Here is a 23,243-nt window from a genome sequence, read left to right on the forward strand (position 1 = left end):
AAAGACTGGGAAAGGGAGGTGGGGAGGAATCTGTTCTAAACCCAGCTGGTACCAGCTCAGCTCTTCAGGGAAGCACAACACTTAATTTCTCTTGTATTTCTTTGACCCAGTTAGCATTGCACAAACGTTCCTGATCACAGGACTGTCTAATCCTCTCTTGAATCCTGCTGAATTTTATCTTGTTGACAATTAATTCCAGGAGCTGACCCTGCACAGCAAGGAGGGTGGTTTTTTCTGTCTCTGTGCCCTCGTTCCAGCAAACCAGGTTTGAGCAGAGGCAGCATGGGGGGTCAGCACAGAATCTGGCATCTGAGGCAGGGATGTCACCATCCCTCGAGGGCTGGGGATGCCTCACACCCCAGCACACCTGAAGGAAAGCTGAACACTGAGCAGCTCAAATGTCATGACAGCCTGGCTGTGTTTTATGTCACCTTGTAGTGCCTGAAGGAACAGGTGCAGTGACATTTTGGAGAGAGCTGGGACTGAGCCAGGCTGGGAGCAGCAGCAGAGTCCCAGCTGCAGCTGCTCTGGCCCATCCCCATCAGCTCTTCTGGGCAGGAGCAGGAGCTCACCTGCGATTTTTGTGCCACCAAACCCTTCTCACCTGCAGACAGTGTCAGTTGTTAGACACCCATCTGTCCTAAACTGGGGTCTGGAGTAGGACCTGGATGTTTCTGGATTCAAAACCAGGCCTGCTCTTGTATTTGCTTCCCCTAATAACAGTTTTATTTTGTACTGTTTTCCACAGCTGGCTCTGTGAGCAAGGACCATGTGCAGGTTCCTTTGCTCTTTGTGCAAATCAAGCTCAATCTGAAGCTCCCAGCTCATCCCAGCAATGAGCCTGTAGGCTCAGGAGTCAGGGGTGGCCACTCTGCACTTACACAGCCCCAGCTCAGCAGGGCCTGGTGGGAGGCTGGCACTGCTGAGCAGCCATGAAGGGCATTTGTGAGCCAACATCACAATTTATTCTGTGCAGTTTTTGATGCTTCTCTAGCATGACCTGAGGGGGAATGTGAAGAACATCTGGAGCAAATTTGGTATTTCTTGTGTAATTGCTTTGGAGCCCGGACACTTGAGATGTGGCATCTCCCTGTTCTGAAGCTCAGCTAGAGGAGCTCAGCCAGTGCTCATTGAGTGAGTTGGAACAATATAAAAACATAAAATAATTAAGGTTGGAAAAGCCCTCTAAGATCACTGACTTCAGCACAGCGCCGCTAAGCCATGTTCTGAGTGCCACACCTACATGATTTTTTAACACTTCCAGGGACAGTGATTCCACCATTTCCCTTGGCAGCCTGTTCCAGGGCTTGACAACCCATCCAGAAATTTTTCCCAATACCTAATCTAAACCTCTCCTGGCCCAGCTTGAGGCCATTTCCTCTGGTCCTGCCACTTGTTACCTGGGGGGAGAGACCAACACCCACCTGGCTACAGCCTCCTCTCAGAGTTTTGGAGAGCAGCCCAGCACCTCTGGTTTAAACCATGTATAAACCACACACTCATCAACCAGGAAAAAATAACAAAACATTCAGCTAAGCAGAGCTGCTCTTGCAAATGTCACATTGTGCTGCCAGATGAGATGTGGCAGTGTCCCTGCAGGCTCCTCCTGCTCTCACCGTGCCTGACCACCAGAGCAGGGATCTGCTGATCTGAGGGACAAAGCCCCTGCAGGTGTGTGAGGCACAGGCAGATAAAGCCTTGTGCTTTACACACAGTTTTTGCTAAGCTCACAGCAGGCTGATGGGCTTTCAGCTAGGCTAATTTAAAAGCAAAGACAACAGTTGATACAATGCTAATACACGCAAATAAATAAAGTAATAATTTGATTTTCCTCATCAGCTGCTATTAGAAATCTGTGCTTTGAATGCAGCACCCCATTATCCCCATTACAAGCACTTAAAGGCTCCCTTTGATTTAAATGGCATTTGGTCAAACTTTATGTAGCAACAAGCTGGTATTCTAAAAATGCTCAGTCTTTCTACAGCTCTTTGCAACAGCCCTAGGAAGCATTGCCTCCAGGACCAATAATTCCAGGAAGGCTGCAATTACCAGGAACAATATCTCTCTATTTACACAACATGTATTTTGCATCAGCTCTAGCTCGTGTCAAGCAAATTAGATTGTGCTTGAGAATCCCAGAGCATGGGGAAAGGCCACAGGCCCATGATGTGGCACTTCAGGGGTCATCCCTGCTGTCAACTGTGGCCCATATAAGTGATGCCAGCCACAAAAACACATGTGGGCCCTGGTGAGCAAGGCAGAGCTGTGCCTGAACGTTCTGGCTCCTCAAACACAAGCAGTAAAGCTTTCAGCCATCACTTCCGAGCTCTCTTCTGCCCACATTTACAGTTACAAATGGAAAATACAAACTACTTTGCCATTAATCACAGTGCTGATGGTTCAGGCAAGGTTTCATTCAAAGCTGAGGGATTCCTGCTTAGTCACTAAATGCAGTTTAACTTCATTCTGCACCATGATAAATGAAGTAGTCTCCACTTAGGAAAGCTCAAAGTTAATTAAAATATGCCCTTAATGAGCAATTAGGCCCAAATGCAGGCACTTCAGGGCAGGGGGAATGCCTGAAGCACCACCCACAAAGCGCCTGCTTTCAGCTGAGGCATCCTTGGGTTTTGCCTCGGGCTCACGTCTGATCTCCTCTAAAGGTGGGAGCTTTAAGTTTTCCTTGGAGCTTTAAGAGCTGGATTTTTTTTTTTCTGAAATCAAAAATAGCAGCTTTAATCCTAGCTTCAGAGTTAAAGACCTTTTTAGAAACTGATTTTGCTAACCTTGCTCATAGCCCTGCAGCATCTCCCTGTTTGTGTGCAGCTCTTCAATCTCTTGTCTCTCTCATTACAGCCCCTGGCTGAGAGAGCCCCATCCATGGTCTATCCCTGCTGTAATCACGCTGTACAGGCTCATATTTTCCTTTGTTTATCGCATCTCTCTTGCTGGCTGTGTGGGCACAGAAAGGTCCCTGCTGGGTGGGAGAGGCTCTCTGTGCTGCAGGAGCTTCTGAGCAGCTCCTGCACTGCACAGATCTGACCACGGAGCTGTTCCTTCCTGGCCTTTGGTTTCAGCTGATGGGTACCTTTGTCATTTAACGACAAGAAAGGAAAGAGTGGGACAGTTTTCTTTCTGCCTCGCCAGCTCTGGTTTGTAAATTCTGGTCATGATTTTCTGTGTCCAAATGCATTTACTGTTTGCAGCAGGAGGAGGCTGCATGATCATGCAAGCAAAATTGCCATGAATGCTCACAGTTTGCTTGTGAACTGGATGTGAAGTCTGAGACTGAAAGCTGCTGGTGGGATTTGGATACCAATTCCCCATTCAAATTAATCCAAATCCCCTTGGCAGTTCTGATGATCTCAATAAATGAGATTTTTCTGCCAGTGCCTTCAAATGCAGAGCCTGCCGTGAGATTGGCCATGGAAGCATCATGGCTTTTATCTCTCTCTGTGACCCAAATTCCTAGATAAGGTTTTCTTTCTTGTCTGGAAGCACTTCTGAACAGGCAGCAACTTCTGCAGGCTTATCCTGACCAGCGATTCCTCAGGGGCTGTTCTGCAGAGAGGGAGAGAGGGGGAGCATTTTCTGATGGCCCAGGGGTGCATCCATGGGGTGAACAGGGAGAAAAGTGCTGTGTAACTACAGGCCACGTTATCCCACCCAACAGCATCCAATTTTTTTCCTTTGGTAGGACTGCAGTCTCCCTCAGCAGCTGGGGGCAGAGAGGCTGTGACAAGGGAGTGACAAGGCTGCCCCAATCCCCATCCCCTCCCTGAACCAGCCCAAAGTACATTTGCAGCAGGTGGGTGATGTACAGCTGCAGAACTGCCTTATCCAGGGAACTGCTGCATATTTAAGTGTGCAGAGATTTCACAAGGACCAGCATGGTCATTTCCAGCACAGCTGATGGTGAAGAAGGTGAGGACTGTGCTTTTCAAAGCAGGATTTAATTGAACCTGAATAGAGACAGCCCTCCTATCTGCTGCCTCTGTCCTGTGTTAAACCAGCTTTTCTTCTCTTACCTGTCACAGCTTCTACTGCACAGCTGGAATTCCTCAGCCTGGGGCTCCTGGCCCTGCCACTCCTGCTGGGAGCTGCCCTGCTCCCTGACTGGCACCACCAGCCCCACATTTCCCTCCTCCCTTCCCTGCCTTGCCACTTCTATGACCCTAATTTGCCCCTGTCTCTTTGCTGCATCTTAGCACCTTTGGCTCCTCTTGAGAAACCCAGTTGCTTGAGTAGAATCTCAATTTTCACTCAAGAAAAAGTATTCTCCAGAAAGAGCGTTCACTGCAAAGCTTCACTGCTCCAAACCTGCCTGCACCTGGAACTAACACCATGTTTTTAAATGGCCCCAGCTCTGAGCCCAACCCTGCCATCACCCCACCCCTGCTCCCAGTCCTACATCAGAGAACTGGAGGCTTTTCCCAGCCTCCAGGGCTCCTCTCATCTGCTGCTGTGCCTTTTTGCTCTGGAGAGAAGAAGTGATGGGTTTGAGGGGTGTAGACACTTGCAGGATTGTGGCAGCTGAGAAGGAGTCCCAGCCCTGGGCAGCAGCTGCTGCAGGGGTGAGCTGTGAAGGCCTTTGGTGGCCTGGTGGAGTGAGAAGGTGCTTGCATGGCAAGTCACAGCCCATGTGCTGTGGATCAGCCCAGCACTAAAAATAATGCCCTGTGGAATGCAGAATGGAAACAACAACTGGATGGAAGGATTTTATTTGTTTCCTCTGTCAAAAGCAGTGACACATGCAGTTGGCACAAGACTTGTTAGGCATTAGAGTCATAAATATTCACATGGAGAGAAATTTAAATGACAGCAGAGCAGTGAGGACAAGCATTGCTTAAACCCCAGCATTTACCTGAGAAGGGAGGGGCAGGTGTGGAGGAGGCAGAGCAGGCTGGGACCTCCTGGGTTCAACTTTCTCCATCAGCTTTAATGAATGCTGGAACCACCTTCACTTCCGTTCTTGCTGTGTGGTTAGTTCAAAAACAGAGCTGAGAAGCAGCTCAGCTCCATAGCACTAATGAGTTTCAACAGGAGAAAAAAATATTTGAGGTAAGAGATGTAAGGCTGAGAAGCTCAAACACTCTCACCTTTTGATCCTTGAGCATATTTACACTCATGTTGGTGCTGAGTAGAAATTGCTTTTTCATTTAATCTGCTTGAGGGTGGTTTGGAAATCACTTGTGAGCATTTTTATAATTGCAGCTTTCCAATGCTGTTTTTCATCTTAGCTGCTGTTGAGCAAACAGCCTGGTCCCTCTGCTCTCTGCTGTGCCAAAACATTTATTCCTAGTAGTAGCAATAATTAGACTGGTATTGCTTTGCAGTTTTCTCAGCTACATCTCCTGACTGGCTGTGGAGATTGTGGCACCAGACACAGGTGGGTGAGGTTGCTCTGACTGCAGGACAAAGTGCCAATGGCAGCTCCTCTGATGGAGAAATCCCTGTGTGGCAGTGAGGGATGGCCTGGGCATGTGCCCACTACCCCATGCCAGGACTCCCCAGCCTTGTGGGAATGCTTCTCGTCCTACAGACATCCCATGTAGCAATACCAACAGCATGAATTGTTCGTGTGTGCTGGGTGCTTGGGACATGCACATTTGTTTATTCCATGTTTCAGTCTCGCAGCACGAAGCAAAGCTCAGTCAACATCATCAGCACAGTCAGCTAGGTGAGAACACAGAAGCACAGGTATGAAGGGAAACACAGGTTACTATTTTACATTCAGGTTCTATCAGCACCAGCCCAGCATCCCTAGGCTGCCCCTCAGCCAAGGCTGCTCTTCTGAGCCTGCAGAGCTCTGTGTGGGCTCAGGGTCCCCACACCTGAGCAGCAAATCCCGTGGTGTGCAGCCTGGCTGTGCCAGTGCAGAGTCCAACACGATGCCTGTTTTCAGCTGGCTCCACAACAGCCACAGCCCCAGCACAGCAATGCCCACCAGGGCTCCCAGCTCTCCTCCTGTCAGGGCTAAGTCCAGGAGAAAAGGGAACAGAGTTGTGACAGGGTAAGCACCAGGAAAATCCCCACCCAAGGAGTTGTAATATTCTCCACCTTGTCCTCCAGCAAATCCTCATAAAAGACTTGTTATGATTTTTAAGAAGTAATTCTTTATGCTACTGCTCTAAGGGTGACCTCTCCAGTGGGATCCTGGTGCTGAGGCAGGGCTCTGTGATGGTCTCCCAGTAAATGTGTGTGTGTGTGTCAGAGAGAGTGCATTTCCTACTGTCCGAGCCTTGGGCAAAGGATTCCTTTGTGAATATCTGAACTCAAGTACTTGTCAGCAACATCTGCCTGCTTGGCACTGGCTGGGAAGCACTGGTATTTCAATGTTCCCACTTCTTCTCCAGCACAGATGGGATTTGTGTTCTCTCCAGCTCTCTCCAGCTTTTCTTCATGCTCAGGGCAGTTCTAGGCAGTAGGTGGGAGGAGATGCTTTATGAACTGTTGCCTTTCCAAAATGAAAACTGATTGCTGTTTCCTTAGCAGATGAGACTCTGAATTGTCCCTTTGCCCACGGATGAGGGATATGATGGATCACAAGAGTCTGCCTGACTCGCATGCATGTTCAAGCCATGTTTTCTGTGTGAGGACTCCAGGAGAGCTGCTAGAGCACAGGGTGGTTATATCTTGTGAATAAAATTATTCTAAGCAGCTACTTCTTCACACTTCAGCAATGGCTGGGAGCAAACAAGCTTTTATCTTTGCTTCTTTCCAGATGCATCTGTGCTCTGAAATCCAGTTATGGATGGTGGCTTTTTTAGGTACCTGGAAAGACTCGAAGTATCTCTGCTTAGTGGGAACATCACCCATGACATTTTTGTCACAGTGAGAAGTTTTTCTTCCTTCTTTTTCATCTATGCCTGCAGTATTGAACAAATGCTGCCTTCCTACAGAGCAGGGCAGGGCTGGGTTTCCTGCCACCTTCCCTCTGGCTGAGGGTGCCAATTGCTCTTCAGTGTTAATGAACATGGGGCCATTTTCTTTCTGACTGTGGTTATTCCCTAAAACTGTTCCCTCATCCCTCCTGAGATACCTCATCTCTGAGCACACTGCTTCTTTCTGAACTGGTCTTGGGGAGGGAAGCCTTGGAAAACTGAACACTCGTGGAAAACTGGTTTTCCCTGTGTTTTTTTCTTCCAGGTTTGTGGGATGAAGGTCACCATTTGGGACAGAAGAGTTGCATTGTGAGTAACCAGTGCTGGCACTTTCACCAGAGGAAGAAGCCTTGGAGGAGCAAAGATTTCCTGTATTGGTGTAAATTTGTTCCAGGGGGTCCTCTCTGGACCAAAAGTCGGTTTCTGCAGGTGGGACTTTTCCCAGTGGCATCACACTGGAGATGAAATTGGTCAATTTACATTTTGACCTTTCCTGCTGTGTCCCCACAGGTGGTGGAGAGCCTGACACATCCTCAAGGGTCTTCAGGGTCTTTCTGTCCTTACCCTTACGTCTGCTTTCCAGAAGGGCTGGGAAGGTGGGTCTGGCGAGGTGGCAGATGGATTGGATGTAGTCATCACTGGAGTACGAGTCTGGGCTGGCTGCAGCACTTCCAGCACACTTGGGGTTGCTGCTGGGATCCTCCATCGCTTCCTCGTGGGTTTCCCGTATGGTTGGGAGAGGCTTTGAAAGGCTCAGTCTGATCCGGGGTGCCATGGCTGCAAAGAGCAGAGCAGACCTGATCAGCATGTGAGAACCTGCCCTGGTAAAGAAATCCTGGGCTTGTTTCTACCTGAGCCACCTGATGTCTTCTTGAGGTAAACATGGCTGTTAACAAAAACCACATTTGAAAAGTTTGCTGGCAGTACTTTTATACCCTTGGCTTCATAAACAGCTTCATAAATGTGCCAAAGAAGCCAAGTCATTAAATGTGGCAGTAAATAGAAATTTCATTAAGGAGATCAGCAATGGTGCTCCTTAAGCAATGCAAGGGAGCACAGCTGGAGAGGTGTGGGACAGGGACATGAGCTTGTCTCACTGCCTTTGGCAGAGCAGCAGGGCACAAACTATTGTCCTTATTTAATGCTCCAGGTCTGGTCACTGTGACAGGGCTTTGATCTCACCCTTAGTCCCAGCAGGAGCTGAACCCAGCAGGAGAGGAGCTGCCCTGCCCCTGCACCACCTACATAAAGCAACATTACAGTTGCTTCTAGAAGCTGAAGGTGAGAATGTACAGGGTCACTTTTATCCACAGTTCATAAATGTAGTTATGGAGAGGTAGGCCCTCCACTGAGTGCTTGCATAGTCAAAGGGATTTAATTCATGTCCTTCATAATCAAATAGTCATCCTCAACTCATTTTAGGATGGATTTCCCAAAAATGCTCCTGCTACTCAGTTAAATATATTGAATTAAAAATTTTTCAGTATATTTTGTGCTGCAGTGTTTTCTAACTTACTGATTTTTTTTTTTTCCTCCAAACACTCCCCCTGTGCTTTGCTTATCTCCCCTTCTGGCAGAAATGACCATGTAGCCTGGAATTTTTTTTTCTTTTTTACTGTTTCCCTCAATGAAATTTGTATGTGACTAATCTGCAGACACAATATAGCTTTGTTGTGTGATTAAACGCAAAAGTGCTTTGCTGGCTATTTTAATGCCTTGCTTGTCATTGCTGGAAATAAATCTGGCTTTGTTGAACCCTCCTGCAAAGCTGCAGATCACACACGGAGCACAAACGAGCAGCTCGTGCCGAGTCAGGGTAGGGCTCGCCGGGTGCCCATCCCTCCCTGCCCATCCCTGGTTTTCCTCGTGTGCTGCTGGTAAAGCCAGCCAAGCTGGGATTTGCTGACCTGAGAGCAGGAGATGCTTGTTTAAAATCTTAGGGCCCTTTTATTATCCTTTTTCCTGCCTGCTCCATTTCTCTCATGTCTTCAAGCCTTGAAGAAAAGGCTCCTTCCTCCCTTCCCTCCCAGCCTTGCCTGAGCTGGGCAGGGTCAGCCCGGGCCCGGCAGCGGGAGCGGAGGATGCTCCTGGCTCCTGGCGAGGGGCGCGGGCGTTAAATCCCGACAGCGCTAACCAGCAACCGAGCCCTGCCAACACGCCCTTCCTCCGGAAGGAAATTTAAATTACCTGTTTGCAGGTAAAGCACTCTCCCGATGATGGCATGGATCAGGTCCCGCCCGGGTGCCATCCCCTTCGCCCTGGGCACCGCGCTGGCATGGCCGAGGTCACCTCCCCGCTGCCTGCAGCTTCCCTTCCACCATGCCGTGAGCATCCCTGGCTACCAGCACCCCGGATGCTCCTAGCGACCCCCGGCACACGGCCAGACCCCCTCCCCTTACCTGCGGGCTGGGGCGCTGTCGTCTGCCGCGGCTGCACGGCTCTGCCCCGCTCCCTGCTTCCAGCACGGGAGATGCTGTCTGACACCAGCCCGTGCGCCAGCTCCCTGCCTCAGTCAGCTGATCCCGCTGCCTGTTTTGTTGCTGTTGCTAAATATATCCCGCTGGCTGCCTGCCCTGCCCGAGCCGCAGCCGGCGGGCGCCGAGGCACCGGGGCAGCCGCGGGCACCGGAAATGGATCCCCATCCCTCATCCCTGCTGCTCCGTGTGGGGGGACCGCCATCCCTCATCCCTGCGGCCCCGTGTGTTAGGGACCGCCATCCCTCATCCCTGCGGCTCCCTGCCTGGCCACGATTCCCGTGTGGAAGGGACCGCCATCCCTCATCCCTGCGGCTCCCTGCCTGGCCACGATTCCCGTGTGGAAGGGACCGCGGGGCCGTGATGCGGGAGGGGAAGGGCTGCCTGTGCTCCGAGCTGGGCTGGGAAAACAGGAGCCATAGCTCCTTCATGTTTTACTGCTGGAAGGGGAATCCTTGGGGTTTGGGGCTGTTTTTCTTCCTTCTCTGCCTTATTTTGTGATCATATTTGTGCCGGTTTTCCCAAGAGGCAGTGGGGTGTTTGCAGCTTCTCTAGTGCTGCTCTCTGCTCTCTTCTGTCCCTGCTTCCATTCTGCTCTGAGCCGAGCATCCCTAGGCCAAGATGTACAGCCCTGGGCTGAGCCACACATCCCTGGGCTGAGCTGTGCATCCCTGGGCTGAGCTCTATATCTCTGGATTAGGCCTTACATCCTGGACCAAGCTGTACATCCCTGGGCTGGGCTCTACAGCCCTAGGCCAAGTTGTACATCCCTGGGCTGACCCACACATCTCTGGTCTGATCTCTACAGCCCTGGATTAGATTAAAGCCCTACATCCTGGGCCAAGCTGTGCATCCCTGGGCTGAGCTTTATCTCCCTGGTCTGAGCTTTATCTCCCTGGGCTGAGCTGTGCATCCCTGGGCTGAGCTCTACATCTCTGGATTGAGCTGCATATCCGTGTTGCTGTGGAGGCACAGCAGCAGCCAGCCCTGCCTGGCACCTCCCAGGGCTGTGCTCCACCAGCCCCCCTCTCCCCCTGCTCCCAGGATCATCCCCATTTGTGTTTCTCTGAGACCACACAAGTGCATTACAGCAAATTGCTTTGCCAGGAGGACTGGCAGCATCCAACATTTGCCTTTGTTTCCAGGCTTATTAACATGCTGCAAACTGGTTGCAATTCTGGAGTAACCCCGGTGTCCCTCTCATAGCCTCTCTTGCAGCATCACATTGCGTGGGGAGATGAATTGTTATGTTGCAGCTGATTCTTCCTTCTGTATTTATTTCCCAACACCGTCCTCAGAGGCAGCCCCAACAGCTGCTGCTCTTTCCTGGGGGATAGCCATCCCACACAACATCCCTGTGTGCCCAGGCCAGGCAGTGTGACAGCATTTCTGAGCCTTGCTGCTCCCCACAGTGCCTGTCCTGACCTGCTGGAGGGATGAAGAGAAAAGCAGAAATCCTAGATTAAAAATCACTGCTTTAGTTTTAATGCAAATATTCTGGGTTACCAGCATTCAGGCTGGAATTGGCTGTAGCAGCTGATTCAGTCACCCAAGCCCACACTCATCATTTAGGTTTTTTCTTTGTCTCCATTAAAAAGAAATAAGCAGCTCAACAGATTTGTGCATCCCTTTGGGATATGGTTCCAAGCAGATTTTTTTTTTCTGGAAATAGCCATTGCTTATTATTTCAATATAACAGGTATGTAAGCTTAAGCTGTTTGTCTGGACTTTTGGTGCCAAACAGCTGAATTTAGCTGAAATGACCCACAAAGCTTTCATGCATTAAATTCACTTACAGCAATGATCATCAGGGATCATGTTTTAGTAACTCAGAGCTTCAATTTTTCCTTCTTGCTTGTAGGAAACATGATTACCATCAAAAGGGAAAAACCCTCAGACACCAGCTATGCTAAGCAGCTGCAGAATGGAGCTTGGGAAAAACATTTTGTGAGGAACATCACTGTGCTGGAAACAAACTCCACATGTGCAGATGTGCATGGATACATTCTCTTTAAAAACAGTCATCAAGATGGTTCCTCTGCTCTGATAAGGCTCTCCTCCCTGCTGGAGTTGCCTCCTTCTTAAAGGTATGATGGAGTGAATAGAACATGCCAGATGAGAGGGATAAATAATATACCTCTCCTTCCTTCCTTCCTTCCTTCCATTTGCTTTCTTCTTTCATCAGCTGCATCCCCCAAAAAACTTTATTTAAAAGAAACAAGCTGCAACTTTGAATGCTTGCTCCAAGAATGCTATAGGTTTCTCCCAAGCACTTGTGAGGATGGTTCTGGATAAATCATCCCAGTTTCCTGTCTCTCCAAGTTTGCAATGAATCAGCATGCATGGGTGCATGAAAACTGTCACCAAATGGGATTCATGGCAAAAGAAAACAGCAACAGCAGCAGTACCTGAGCTGCAGAGGAAACACCAGTTGTTAGTTCTGCAGGGCTTGGTGGAGTGTCTGAGATATAAATGCTGACAGTTAGTTTTTGGTTTGGTTTTATGTTTGTTGGTTTTAGGTTTTTTTAATGCTTCCAGTTTTTGGGAAATCCACACAGTTTAGGTAAGTGTGACAGGTGATTCTTCTCTGGGCATTTTTGAAGCTTGTTGGCTCTTGCCAGGGCTGGGGGAAAGAGTTAACACAGCCCTGAGCATCTCCACACCTCAGTGCAGATCCTCCTTGAAGGTGCATCCACAACCTGGAAGGGCTGCTCCTCTCTTGCATGTGGGAGAGTGACTTTTTAAAGGGCAGGTATTGAATGGGACCAGGGGAACAGTTTTAAATTAAGAGGAGAGGTTTAGATTACAAATAAATTCTTTGTTGTGAGTGTGCTGAAGCACAGGTTGTCCAGAGAGGTTGTGGGTTCCTGGAAATGTTCAAGGCCAGGTTGGATGGGGCTTGGAGCAGCCTGGTTTAGTGGAAGGTGTCCCTGGCCAGGGCAGGGGGGCGGAACCAGATGATCTCTAAGGCCCCTTCCATTCCAAACCATTCTGTGATTCTGTGTTTCCATGTTTGTCATAAAAAGTTTAGGAAAGGAAAATGTTTTTACCTGATTTGTGCCAGATTCCAGATGATTTGTGATCTCTGATTACATCCCCCAGCCCATTAACCTCCTGTGCATTACATCAAGCAGTCACTATGGTACCAGTGAAGATATTGCCATCAAATATGAACGAGCTGGTTTTGTATTAACTACACAGAGTTGGTTGGAATTGTTGCACCCACAGCTGTTGCCGTGACTGCAGCTCACACAGCAACTGGTGGTGGCTACGTGTGCCAAAGCTGTCACTGATGCACACGGATTTTCTGTGAGGTCCTGGCTAAGTTTTGCCTTTTGCAGGCGAGGAACCAGCTGCTGTGTGAGGGCTGGGTGGCTGCAGCACATCACCACAGGGAACAAGGCTTGTTTGCAGCACCTGAGCTCTCCATCCAGCTGGGAACACGGGTGGAGTCCTGTGAGGGGCCTTTGCTCAGGGGGATTTAGGTACTTTGTTTCATTAGAAGTTTAATTAAGATGGAAAATGACTCCTGGGAGCCTTTGCTGGGCGTTTCCAGGCCACGACATGGTCATGGCTTCATTGGCAGTGGTTGCTCATGGCCAGCAGAGAGTTCTGTGCCTGTGCAGGCTTCTCTTAATATGCTTCAAAGTCTCAGAAGTCCAAAGCATGGTGACAACTCACTGGCAACCTCCCCTGGGAATCCATCCCAGATTATTTATTTAAAATAATATAAATATTTTTTTTCCTGTTATTACTGATCTGCCTATAATTAAACTGTATCTTTGCCTGGATGCATTTTTCATCATCATTTTAGATTATACATGTCCCAAAGTGCCTGAACACTGGTGTGGATTGGTTCTCTTGGATGCACCACACAAAGAGGCTGGAAAGCTGAGCACTGTGAATTGCTGCAGGCCTCAGTGAGGGCAGCACTGCCATCACTTGAAAACCTTCTCCTGCCTGGGGTCACATGAAACCCCCTGTTCTGCCAGCAGCCCGGGTCACCTAAAACAGATTTGTCTCTCCATAGCTGTTGTGTTTCTTTAAAAAAAGATTTTTAAAAATTAAATTGCAATCATCACTGAAACCTCTTGCTATGTTACTGGCTCTAAACTTCCTTCTGGAGGAGCTGGCAAGTGTTTAGACTCCCTAAGAAGTAACAACCCCAGAAAACAACTTATTCTTGAGTTATTTTCGGTGTTTTGCGTGGTGGGATTGATCATGGCTCTATTTCTCCTCTGCAGGTGCTGTCTGTGTTTCTCTCCTGCAGGATCCTTCCTCCAGCCCCCAGGCACAGACAGCAGAGCAGCAGCACAGCAGAGCAGCAGCACAGAGCACAGCAGCATCTTCGGCTCCATCCGCACCGCGATGGGGACCGAGCCGAGGGGGTTTGATTCCATCCGGCCCTTCCTGAGCGCCTCTCCCCAGACCAAGGGATTTTTCCGGCTGGGGTCACAGTCCAGCGGCTGTTTCAGTCCCACTCCTTGTGCCGTGCCACCATCTAGTGGCGGCTGGGCCGAGGGGAAGCGACCCGGCCTGCCGGGAGCCCCGGGGCTGCGCGGTCCAGCTCCATCCCGGGATGCTGCTGGCAGCGCTCTGCTGATGGAGCATTGCACCCAGCAGGTTAACCAGGATAACCCTTCTCCCACGGTGTCATCCTGCTCTGCTCCCTCCTGTAATGAGATTTTCGAAGTGCTTGATGTGGTTCTGTGGCTCTGTCTCTCCGGGCCTTGCTCAGTTTTGGGATGGTGGGAAAGGAGGAGGGACTGGGAAAGGGGGCAGGGGGAGAGCAAAGATGAGCACTGCACACACACACACAAACACACACACACACATTCACATGCACACACACAACCCTAGGGGAATTTCCAGGCATTTATCTCCCAGAAAGGCCCAGGAGCCTTCTTTGCCCACTGTGAGCAAAGCCAAGCATTGAGCCAGAACACCCTGTGGGAACACCCTGGAAATCATCCTGTGCCCCCCTCGCTGTGGGAAAGGGGAGTTGAATTTGCACAGCACTTTGCTGGAGCTGCCTTCTGCCTGGAGTAATTAGGAATAACCTGAAAACTGCTTTCCTGGCCTGGAATTGCAGTTCTTTGAGCTGCCTCTAAAAAAAAAAAAATTCCTCGGGGCCAGATGATGGTGAAAAGGGATAAAAATCTGATGTAGGCAAGGAGAGGAGGAGAAGGCCTCCTGTGGGTGTCATCTTTTGGCATTTGAGAGATAGAAAGCAAGACCAGGAGGAGGGAGAGGTATTGGACATGACTGAGCCCACCCTGGGTGTGGATGTGAGACCCTTTGCCATGGCCACTCTAAAAATCTCAAAATCTATGAAAGCAAAAGGCAATTAAATATAACCCTTGTCACAGCTGTAAATGCTGCATGAATTATCACAGTAAATGAAGCCCAGGTTTGGGCTTGTCCACTGTTTTATTCGGGGCATTTATATGTGTAAATTACTTTTCAGATGGAAAGTATTGAGGTGGCTCATTACTTGATTAAAGAATGCTGGACTCGAATGCACTGCATGGTGCTCACTGAATAATCACAATAAGCAGGGATATTTCAAATCCTCAAGCAACAAACTTCAATCAGATGAGAAAGATTCAATTATGCTTTAAAGGGAACCCAGCTACGTGTGTGCAGGATATGGCAGGAGAATGTGTGCAAAAGAATTTCATGGAAAGGAGCAATTACTTTATCAATAGGACATGCAAAGCACAGTTCACTCATCAGTCCTGAATAGAAGCCCAAATAACTGAGCCTTTTAAAGAGATGATACAGGGACCAGGATGGATTTGGTCCTCAAGCAGGTTTAAGTGAATTTGATTAATTTCCGTGCAGTTGTCAACTGAGGTTTTGGTCCAGTGACTTCATGATATTTAGCCTTGGATAATGGATGTTGTAAGAAGGATGTAGGACTTTGGCAGCAAGTGTATCCCAATCCCACTTCATTAAGTCATAGAAATTGAATTGGTTTTGAATCTGAAGATGCTGGCTCTTCTTCTTCTAGCATCTCTGTGTAACATCAACTCAATGAAAAAAGCACAGGGAAAAGCCAAACACTTTTTTTTGCAAAAGAACACAGACATTTAAATTTAATAAATTATAAAATTAAAGATTCTAATTTGTATATACATTTTTAATATACAAGAAATGGCTATTTATTGCAATTTCTGTTAAGGCATATGTAAGTGAATGGAAGTTGCATATAGATATTCAGATGAACATAGCTAATACTGTGCATTGTAGTGAGTAAATAAGATATTAAATGCATTATGTAATAAAATAAAACAAAAACCCCTTTGAGTACTGGTAAAGCACCGTTTCTAGAATTCTCAAAATATCTGAAAGCATTCTATGGAGGTGTTGTGAAACTCTAAATATTGAATGGATATATGAATATAAAAAGTGATGTGTTCATAATAGATAACAGAAATTTTAAAAGAAATTATGGTTAAAAAAATGGCAGATGACTGAAGCCAAAGAAACCAGAATTTTTTGGGATTGTTTTTCATGAGAGACTGTCACTTGGATTTTAAGTTTAGACAGCCAGACAAATGACAATTGAGAAAACTGTACCTGCATGGTTAGATCATAAATGCATTGCTTCGTGGGAGCACAGTACTTAATCTCTCAGATCTCTGAGATGGTTCCTGCAGGAATATATTTGTTTATAAACCTGATTTAGGTTCTGGGGATAAGGTTACATTAAAATAACACTTTCTGCTTGTTATGTCTGAAAATGCAGCACCTGGGCAACAGCAAACTGGTTACAGAAGATCCACTGTGATGATGCTCTTGCCCAATTACAGCATTGTAGAGAAGATGAAACAGTTGTCAAAGTTCAACCAAACAAAAAAAATGACCAAATTTTCCACTGCATGACACAGAAGTGAGATCAGCTCAGGAGAGCTCCACCTTTTGTCTGGGGCTGCTTTTTTTTATCAATAGAACCTGGTGTTGTGTTTTCCAATAAAAGTGATGTATATGTTCTTGGGGAACTGTTGAAAAAAAAACACCTTCTCAAGAACCCATGGCAGCTTGAAAAGAAAGCATCTTTTCTGGTCTGAAGACACTTAACTTCCCTTTTCTCATGCAGGAAGAGTGTGAGGAGTGAAGAGAAGGCAGCTGCTGGCTCCTGCTCCTTAAAGAGATGTTCCATCAGCCTCTTGATGTCTTGAGCAATGTAGACTGAAGCTGCTGCCTCAAGTACTTTAGTGTTCCCCCCCTCCAAAAAAAAAAAAAAACAGCTATAGAAATATTCAGTAGAATTTAAACCATTAAGAAACAAATAAAATTAAATCTCCCAAAAGGTGAGACTGAGAAGGGAACAAGCCCTTCCAAAATGCAGATGCCACTAGGCATTGCATTGGGTTCCTAATGAACACAGGACCTAACATGGACCAGACCAGCCTTCCAGGAGACTGCTCCTGCTTCCTGAGGCAGCAGAACTTTCCACTTTATCTGGAAAAATGCTTTTGTGAGCTGTGAGCACTGCCTCCTGCGGTATTTCTTCACACTGCCTAGTTTAAGCCTATCCCAGAAGCTAGGGCAGAACAGAATCTATTAGATGAGTTACCTCAGGGGATTGGAGAAATGGGTCTTGAAAAAGTCCCAGAGGGTTAGACTGGTACCCTCCAGGCAGAAAACTTTTACCTCCCCATCTGCATAAATCCAGCTCCAACCCCTTCTATCTTTGGGTTTGTAAAAGATTTTCCTAAGTTTCATATGCTTGGATGAGCTTCCTAGTCTATGAAAAAGCTGGGGGTTGTGGTTTTTTTATTGTCCACAGAGCTAAAATGATACTAACTTGAAGGGGAAAAGATGAGTTTTACACTAACCACATCTGTGTAAAGGAAACGTGGAAGGCAAGAAATATTATGACTACAGGCTGGGAGCCTGGCTGGCTACAGCTTGTGTCTCCCATGGCACAGCAGCTGGAATGATCTTGATTTAGACACGTCTTCCTTGCTTATAAATAGAATGGTGGGTTTTTTTCCCTTCAGTGCTCATTACTACATTGCTGCTGTGCACAGATGTGACCTGACCCTACACTGCTATTAGGACTTGTCCCAAATGTAGGCAACCACAAATCCCTTGGCACAAGGTTCCTGGGGCTTGCCTGCACAGCGTGGCTGTGTGACAGCCAGCAGGCCATGGAGCAGGGCTGGGACAGGGCACCAAGGACAAACACCCTTTGACTGCAGGAGAGCACTCCATGTCCCAGGAGTGAAAATCTGTGGTGGAACTGTTCCCACTGTGCTGCCAAACTGCACAGCCTGAGTTTTACTTCTCCAAACCAGAACAGATTTTTGCTTGTACTTGATGCTGCTTCCACATCTGCAGCCACGTCTGCTTGGCCCAGGAGACGTTTCCTGATGCTCTGGACTCTTAGCAGGCCTGTTGGGCTTCCCTGTTATCCTGGTCTTCAGTGTATCTCTATTCCCTGCACTGAGCTGCTCCAAGTGTATCACCCTGATCCTGTGCAACAAGGAGCACTGGATGCCACGACCTCAGCTGAAAACATTCCTTCTCTTCTTGGGCTAGTATCTCCATGAAGAATTTTTCTTAGGCCAGGCTTGTTTTTCAAAAACTTCTGGCCACAGTTCAGGCCAAACACAGTCCCACATGTAGGTGCTGTAAAGCCTGAGGTTCCTGCAGGCTCTTGCCTCCTTTCCAGCAGGAATGGATCATTGGGAAGAGGAGACTGGGCAGTTCATTCAGTCATGGTGGTCAAGGGCAGAAGGTAGGTCACACAAGTGCTTCACATTGCAATACCTTCGAAGCTCTTTGCCAGCAGCTGGACCAGGGAAGAGCTCACACACTGCTGGGAATGCAGCACATTCCCAATAATTTTGTGACTCTATATATGGGCTTATTGCTGGTGCTGCTTCAAACCAGGATCAGCTCAGGCTGGAGGGTGAGATCTTCCTCTCAGACTGGAAAATATGAACTTGGAGCCACCAAACCTACCTAGTGGTAAAGAGAGGATTTCAGGGAAGCCCCAGACTCTGCAGGAGATTTACCAGCAAAGAAGAAACAAATGGAAGAATCCAAGCCAGGAAAAAATCTGCTGAGATGCCACCCACAGCAGGAACCTGTCCATGCTCCCTGTCTCGGCAGTGTTAGAGCCAAGCTGAGTTAATCTTCTGTTCTCCAACCAGGAATTCAAAATGACCTATGAAAACCATGATGACCCTGAGGGGGAAAAAAGTACTCAAAGGGTTGTCAGGTTACATATCTTAAAAGTTTTCTAGCAGACCTGGTGCTGTGAATACACAATGTGTATGTATATGTGTGTGTGTGTTCATGTAAGGGCACAGCAAACAGTTGTTCACTTCTGCACCATTGAAGCTGTCCTAAGGAAAGGAAGATAATACAAAATTAATTCCTCAAAAGTAACTGCATCCTATGGGGGGAAAAAAAAGTTTGTCTTAACAAAGCACCAAAGAAAAGACAACAAGAATCCAGTCATCTTTAAGTTAAACAGAATGTGGGTAGAAAAAAATCAGACCAATAAAAAAAGCACCGACCAATGAGGATCACTGAGGCTGTTGCATTACAGGAACTTAGAGATTATAAAAAATATGGATAATTGTAAACAGAAAGACTAGAATGTTGTCAGTCCAAGTTGGCCAGATCTACCCTACTAAATGTCTTGCATGTGTCCAAAAGTTTAGGAGAATCCTTTGAAATTGTTTATGGAAGTATGTAAACTACTGTTTGTCAGTTTTTAATTTACACATAAATATACGGCTACAGAGTTTTCTCTGTATTTTCTTACACAGTCCTGGTTCAGGAAGCTACGTGAGCACATGCCGAGCTGTGACCACAGAGGCAGCTCTGCCAAGGTCAGCCAAACCCAGCCTGGCATGTCCTAAGAGCCTTCCTGAAGCTGGCTGTGTTAGTGCCAGGCTTTGTGCAAGGCACAGAAGCATCACAGGAGTGCTGACCCCCTGCTTGTCAGAGTTAAAGGGATTTATTGTCTTGGGACTGCTTTCTGCCATACTAAGTGTGACTCCCTTTACTATTCCCAAGCAGTTTTATGTAGGTGTAGAAGACTTTAAAGAGCCTGTAACTGAGAAACTTGCTAACCTGACCTAAGTAACATGGTTTGTTTGGATTCAGTGGGACACTGTAGGGATATTGCACTAATACTCTGCCGTACCCTGTACACCTAACCTAGCCATCAAAGTGTTCAGATTAGCACTTATGAAACAATCTGTCATTTCCATTTATAGTAGGCTTGAGAATTTGGTATCTCTGCCATAGCACCACTTCGATTTTTCCCCATTCTTAGTCTCTATGATGGCCAATACTACAATGTTGGTAACATCTCTATAAGAGAAAAATGTTGTTTGTGCCATATTTCCATTTTAGTTTATTTTCCTAAGAGTCTCTTTTTTCATTTTCTCAGCGATCAGCTGCTGAATTCTTTGATTCCTTGTCCTTTCATAAGGCCTCCTCCGTGTAATGATGTTGTGCTGTGGTACTTCATTATCCAGCCCATCAACTTTGTAGGGAACATCCACTGCATTGATTTCTGGGTGCTCCTCAGTGGCATTGGAAGGGGGTGCACGTGTTTTGGAAAGCAGAGGAGGGCTGGTGGCAGACTGTGTGGTGGACACTCCCACGGGAGGGCTGAGGGTTGTCAGGGGCTCCTCCTCAATGACATTATTCTTATTTACATTGGCACTGGTTACATTGCCATCCTCTGTTACGTTGCTGTACATGTTGCAGGACTTGCAACACAGCTTATGGTACCCGGGAATGGAGCAGTAACGGGAGAGAACTTCCATGCGACAAAACATTGACTTGTCTCCTTGACAATGATCTTCTGAAAGAGAAAAAGGGAACAGATAAATAAAGAGCATCTCCACATTAATCAAGAAAAGAAACACAGCTGAAGCTTTGGCAGTGGGCAGAAGGTTTGATATTTAAAGTGGGTTGGGAAACTGGCAAATGAGCCTTCTACAAGCACAAGCAGGTTTATATTCAACCTAAAAGTCAACTCCAAGAGTTGCAAAAGCTGATCTGAACTGTATGTACCAGCCCCACCCAAGCTCTGGACCATCACACTCGAATTTTTGCCTTCACATCCTGGAAGTTCTACCCTACAGACCGTGAAGCCACAATGAATTGTGTTACTGTCTTGGTTTAAACTTCAAAACACACTGATTGTGCTGTGCTGTTACTAAAACTGCACTGAACTCCCACAAAGTCATGAAGTTTTATATTAAGAAATCTATTTTTTCCCCATTTGCTCCTTTTAATGCTTTTCTGCAACCAAACAGTGACTAACCACAGTCAGGGGTAACATATATTTATCCAGACTGTCTCAGGAAAGTCAAGTCCTATTTTGATATGTGTAATGCTCAAAATTAATCCATCTCCACTAATCAAAGTGATATGGTTGCCAGGTACCCCTACTCTGAAAATAGCAGTGTTTTCTCAGCATGTCTCTTGTTTGAGAGAAAAGTGGTGCCATGAAGCTTTCCTACTCCTCCAGAAGAGAGCCAATTATCTTTGGAACAACAAACTCCAGTGCAATGGAGCCAAGCCAGCCCATTAATGACTGGGAGCCTAAGTAAGTCCTGATTTTTGTGTCAATGACTGTAATAAAAGAGAAAGAATGTTAATCAATAAGCTTTAAGCTGTCAATAGCTGTTACAACAATCTGCACTCTAATAGAGGTGTTATGGCAGATCCTGGTCATGCTTGGAATGCAGGTGACAAATTGTAGGCTGAGGCATTAAAGGTGAAGTGGTCAAAGTGTTCCTGCCTGAGAAACACAAACAGAAACCTACTCAGAGATTCCCCAAGCCCTTGTGATTTCTGCTCAGGGGAGGCAGAGGACTGTGTGAATTGGTGGGAAATGGGTGGTGAGGGTCTAGCAGGCTCCTTGGAGAGAAAGCTTCCTGTCTGTCCCACACAGACACCCCTCTGCTCCTGTGCCTCCAGGATGAAGTAATGGAGCCAGGCACTGCAGTGAAGGAAAAATCCCAACGTGCAGCCCATGCTGAGAGAGAAGTGAGAGGGTTTGGGGGAGAGGAGAGGGCTGAGGAGAAAAGCAGACTGACCAATATCTGGCATAATCACTAATAAAAACATTTCTCTGTGACCAGAGTGCTGAGACAGAGATGAAATCACTTGTCACTCTCCCCCTGCTCTTACTACATTTCCACCTACTCTTACAGTAAAGGGTGAGTAACTCCAATTACTTGCTTTTATTTAAGAGTGCACCCGATGTGAGACAGATCTGGAGTCACATTTCACCCTCCTGCCACGAGCACTGGCTTGTGTCAACACCCTCAACGCAAAGGAGAGAAGCAGAGCAGGTTCAGCGATAAAAGGGGATTTGGAAAGCATAGGTGCCACCTCTTCACTCATCCTCACTTAACAAAACAGGGCATCGTGGGTGTTTCATTGGCAAACATATCAGTCTAAAATAAACTAATAGCTGGTGCTGCTGCTTTAAAATGCTAACGCTGGCTGAGGCGGGTGAAAACACCCCCCTGTACATTGTATCTATGCTCTGATTGTTGCTTTTGTTGCAGAAAAACAAAATTCTAGTTGCTGCTTTAGAATGTGCCAGGTATTTTTCATATTTTTCAAATGCTAAACTGAAATACTGCAGGGTGTTAGGAATGACTCCTTCCTTAGGAATATAAGTTTGGAGAGATTTTCAAGCCAGCTTTTAAGAGCTGGAACTGTTCATACCTGCATGCACAGCTCCATACAAAGGCCTGAATGTGCCTATACAATTTATATATATTTTTACAAACCCCTAAGAGTCCCCTTGAAACATTTTGCTTTGTGATGCATGACCCTTATGCATATTCCCCCAAATGGCTTCTATAATAAAAGCCAACAGATATAATATTTAAATGTGATTTTAACAAGGCAGGTCTGTTCTTGGCTTTGTAAGAATCAGTAACAGCACCTTTAGAAAAATGCCTTTTTTCCTAACAAAAACATGCGATATCAAGCTTAACAATACAAGGAAATAAAACTGCATTATGTAATAAGTTTAGTGACATCTGATAAGTCATATAAATAAAATCTGAAACTTCTCAATGCCCGAATGAAATTTTGATCCTCTATCCAAACCAAAATATCCAGATTTGCTGAACTTTTATTTATTTTTACTTGCAGTATGCATGACAGACTGGAAGTATATATTCAAAACATCAGTAAGAAAAAAATAAATCAGTTTCACAGTCACTTTGGTACACATTAGTCTCATAAAAAAATATTGAAAAGCAAACTGAATTGGCACATCTTTAATATTATGTTAAATACATACAAAACACTAATAAAATATCCCTGATAAACCAAAGTGCATATAGACATAGTGCACAATGCCCAGATACCTTATTGCACCATTCTCTATAGCCACCCATCTCTTGAAACATCACTAAACATTGTCTATTTAAAGGTAACAGTCATGAATATATTTATACAGTTAAACACCAATTATTTTACATAACAGTATTCAGTGCCAGATACGTGTCTTTGCTTTTTCACCTTGTCATGTAAATTGTTAACATGTTTCAGGAAATATTAACAGCAAAATTTAAATATGTGATCACATGATAATGACAAGTTTGAAGTGCTACACTGTTGACGACCCAAAGATTCAAAAATGCCACTTTTCCAAAAAATATTATCAAAGCAATAAGGTAGTAATTTGCTCCAAGACTGCAGTTTTATATTTCTACTATTGGTACTGACTGTCACAAAGAAGTTTATGACTTGTGAATTCCAAATCCACAAACACGGAAGGTGAAGCACGAATGCCAGTTAAATTTCAGTAAGTCAGGCCACAATCCTGTCTCGATGAAGATATGGATATGCACTGTGCAAATCAACCTCCAATTTA

At 46.4% G+C, this 23,243-nt stretch overlaps 2 protein-coding genes across 3 annotated transcripts in view; both read right to left on the reverse strand.

The window, feature by feature from the left end:
• Positions 1 to 4,705: 4,705 nt before the first annotated feature.
• LOC120498768 lies at positions 4,706 to 9,480 on the reverse strand. Of its 2 annotated transcripts, none has more exons than XM_039701866.1 (2): positions 9,284 to 9,480; positions 4,706 to 7,661 (listed from the first exon to the last, which is right to left on the reverse strand). In XM_039701866.1, the coding sequence occupies exon 2, from the start codon at positions 7,657 to 7,659 to the stop codon at positions 6,670 to 6,672; it is 990 nt and encodes a 329-aa protein (XP_039557800.1). In that variant the 5' UTR covers positions 7,660 to 7,661; positions 9,284 to 9,480; the 3' UTR covers positions 4,706 to 6,669. The 2 variants fall into 2 exon arrangements, with proteins under 2 accessions (XP_039557800.1, XP_039557798.1); XM_039701864.1 differs by lacking the exon at positions 9,284 to 9,480 and adding an exon at positions 9,072 to 9,196.
• A 5,173-nt stretch (positions 9,481 to 14,653) lies between these two features.
• ADAMTS2 (ADAM metallopeptidase with thrombospondin type 1 motif 2) overlaps positions 14,654 to 23,243 on the reverse strand; it is a 175,074-nt gene continuing 166,484 nt past the window's right edge. The window contains exon 22 of the mRNA XM_039701755.1: positions 14,654 to 20,198. Within this exon, the coding sequence (XP_039557689.1) occupies positions 19,738 to 20,198 (461 nt within the window). The 3' untranslated portion in view covers positions 14,654 to 19,737. The remainder of the gene's footprint in view (positions 20,199 to 23,243) is intronic.

This window comes from Passer montanus, unplaced genomic scaffold (genome assembly GCF_014805655.1).
Source record: "Passer montanus isolate IOZ18808 unplaced genomic scaffold, ASM1480565v1 scaffold15, whole genome shotgun sequence".
Taxonomy (NCBI): Eukaryota; Metazoa; Chordata; class Aves; order Passeriformes; family Passeridae; genus Passer; species Passer montanus.

Excerpts from the sequence above, each read along its gene's own strand:
- LOC120498768 (XM_039701864.1), bottom strand. The coding sequence starts at position 9,132 with ATGGCACCCGGGCGGGACCTGATCCATGCCATCATCGGGAGAGTGCTT. Across the intron at positions 7,662-9,071 it reads AGTGCTTTACCTGCAAACAG|CCATGGCACCCCGGATCAGA; the intron begins GTAATTTAAATT and ends TGCTCTTTGCAG.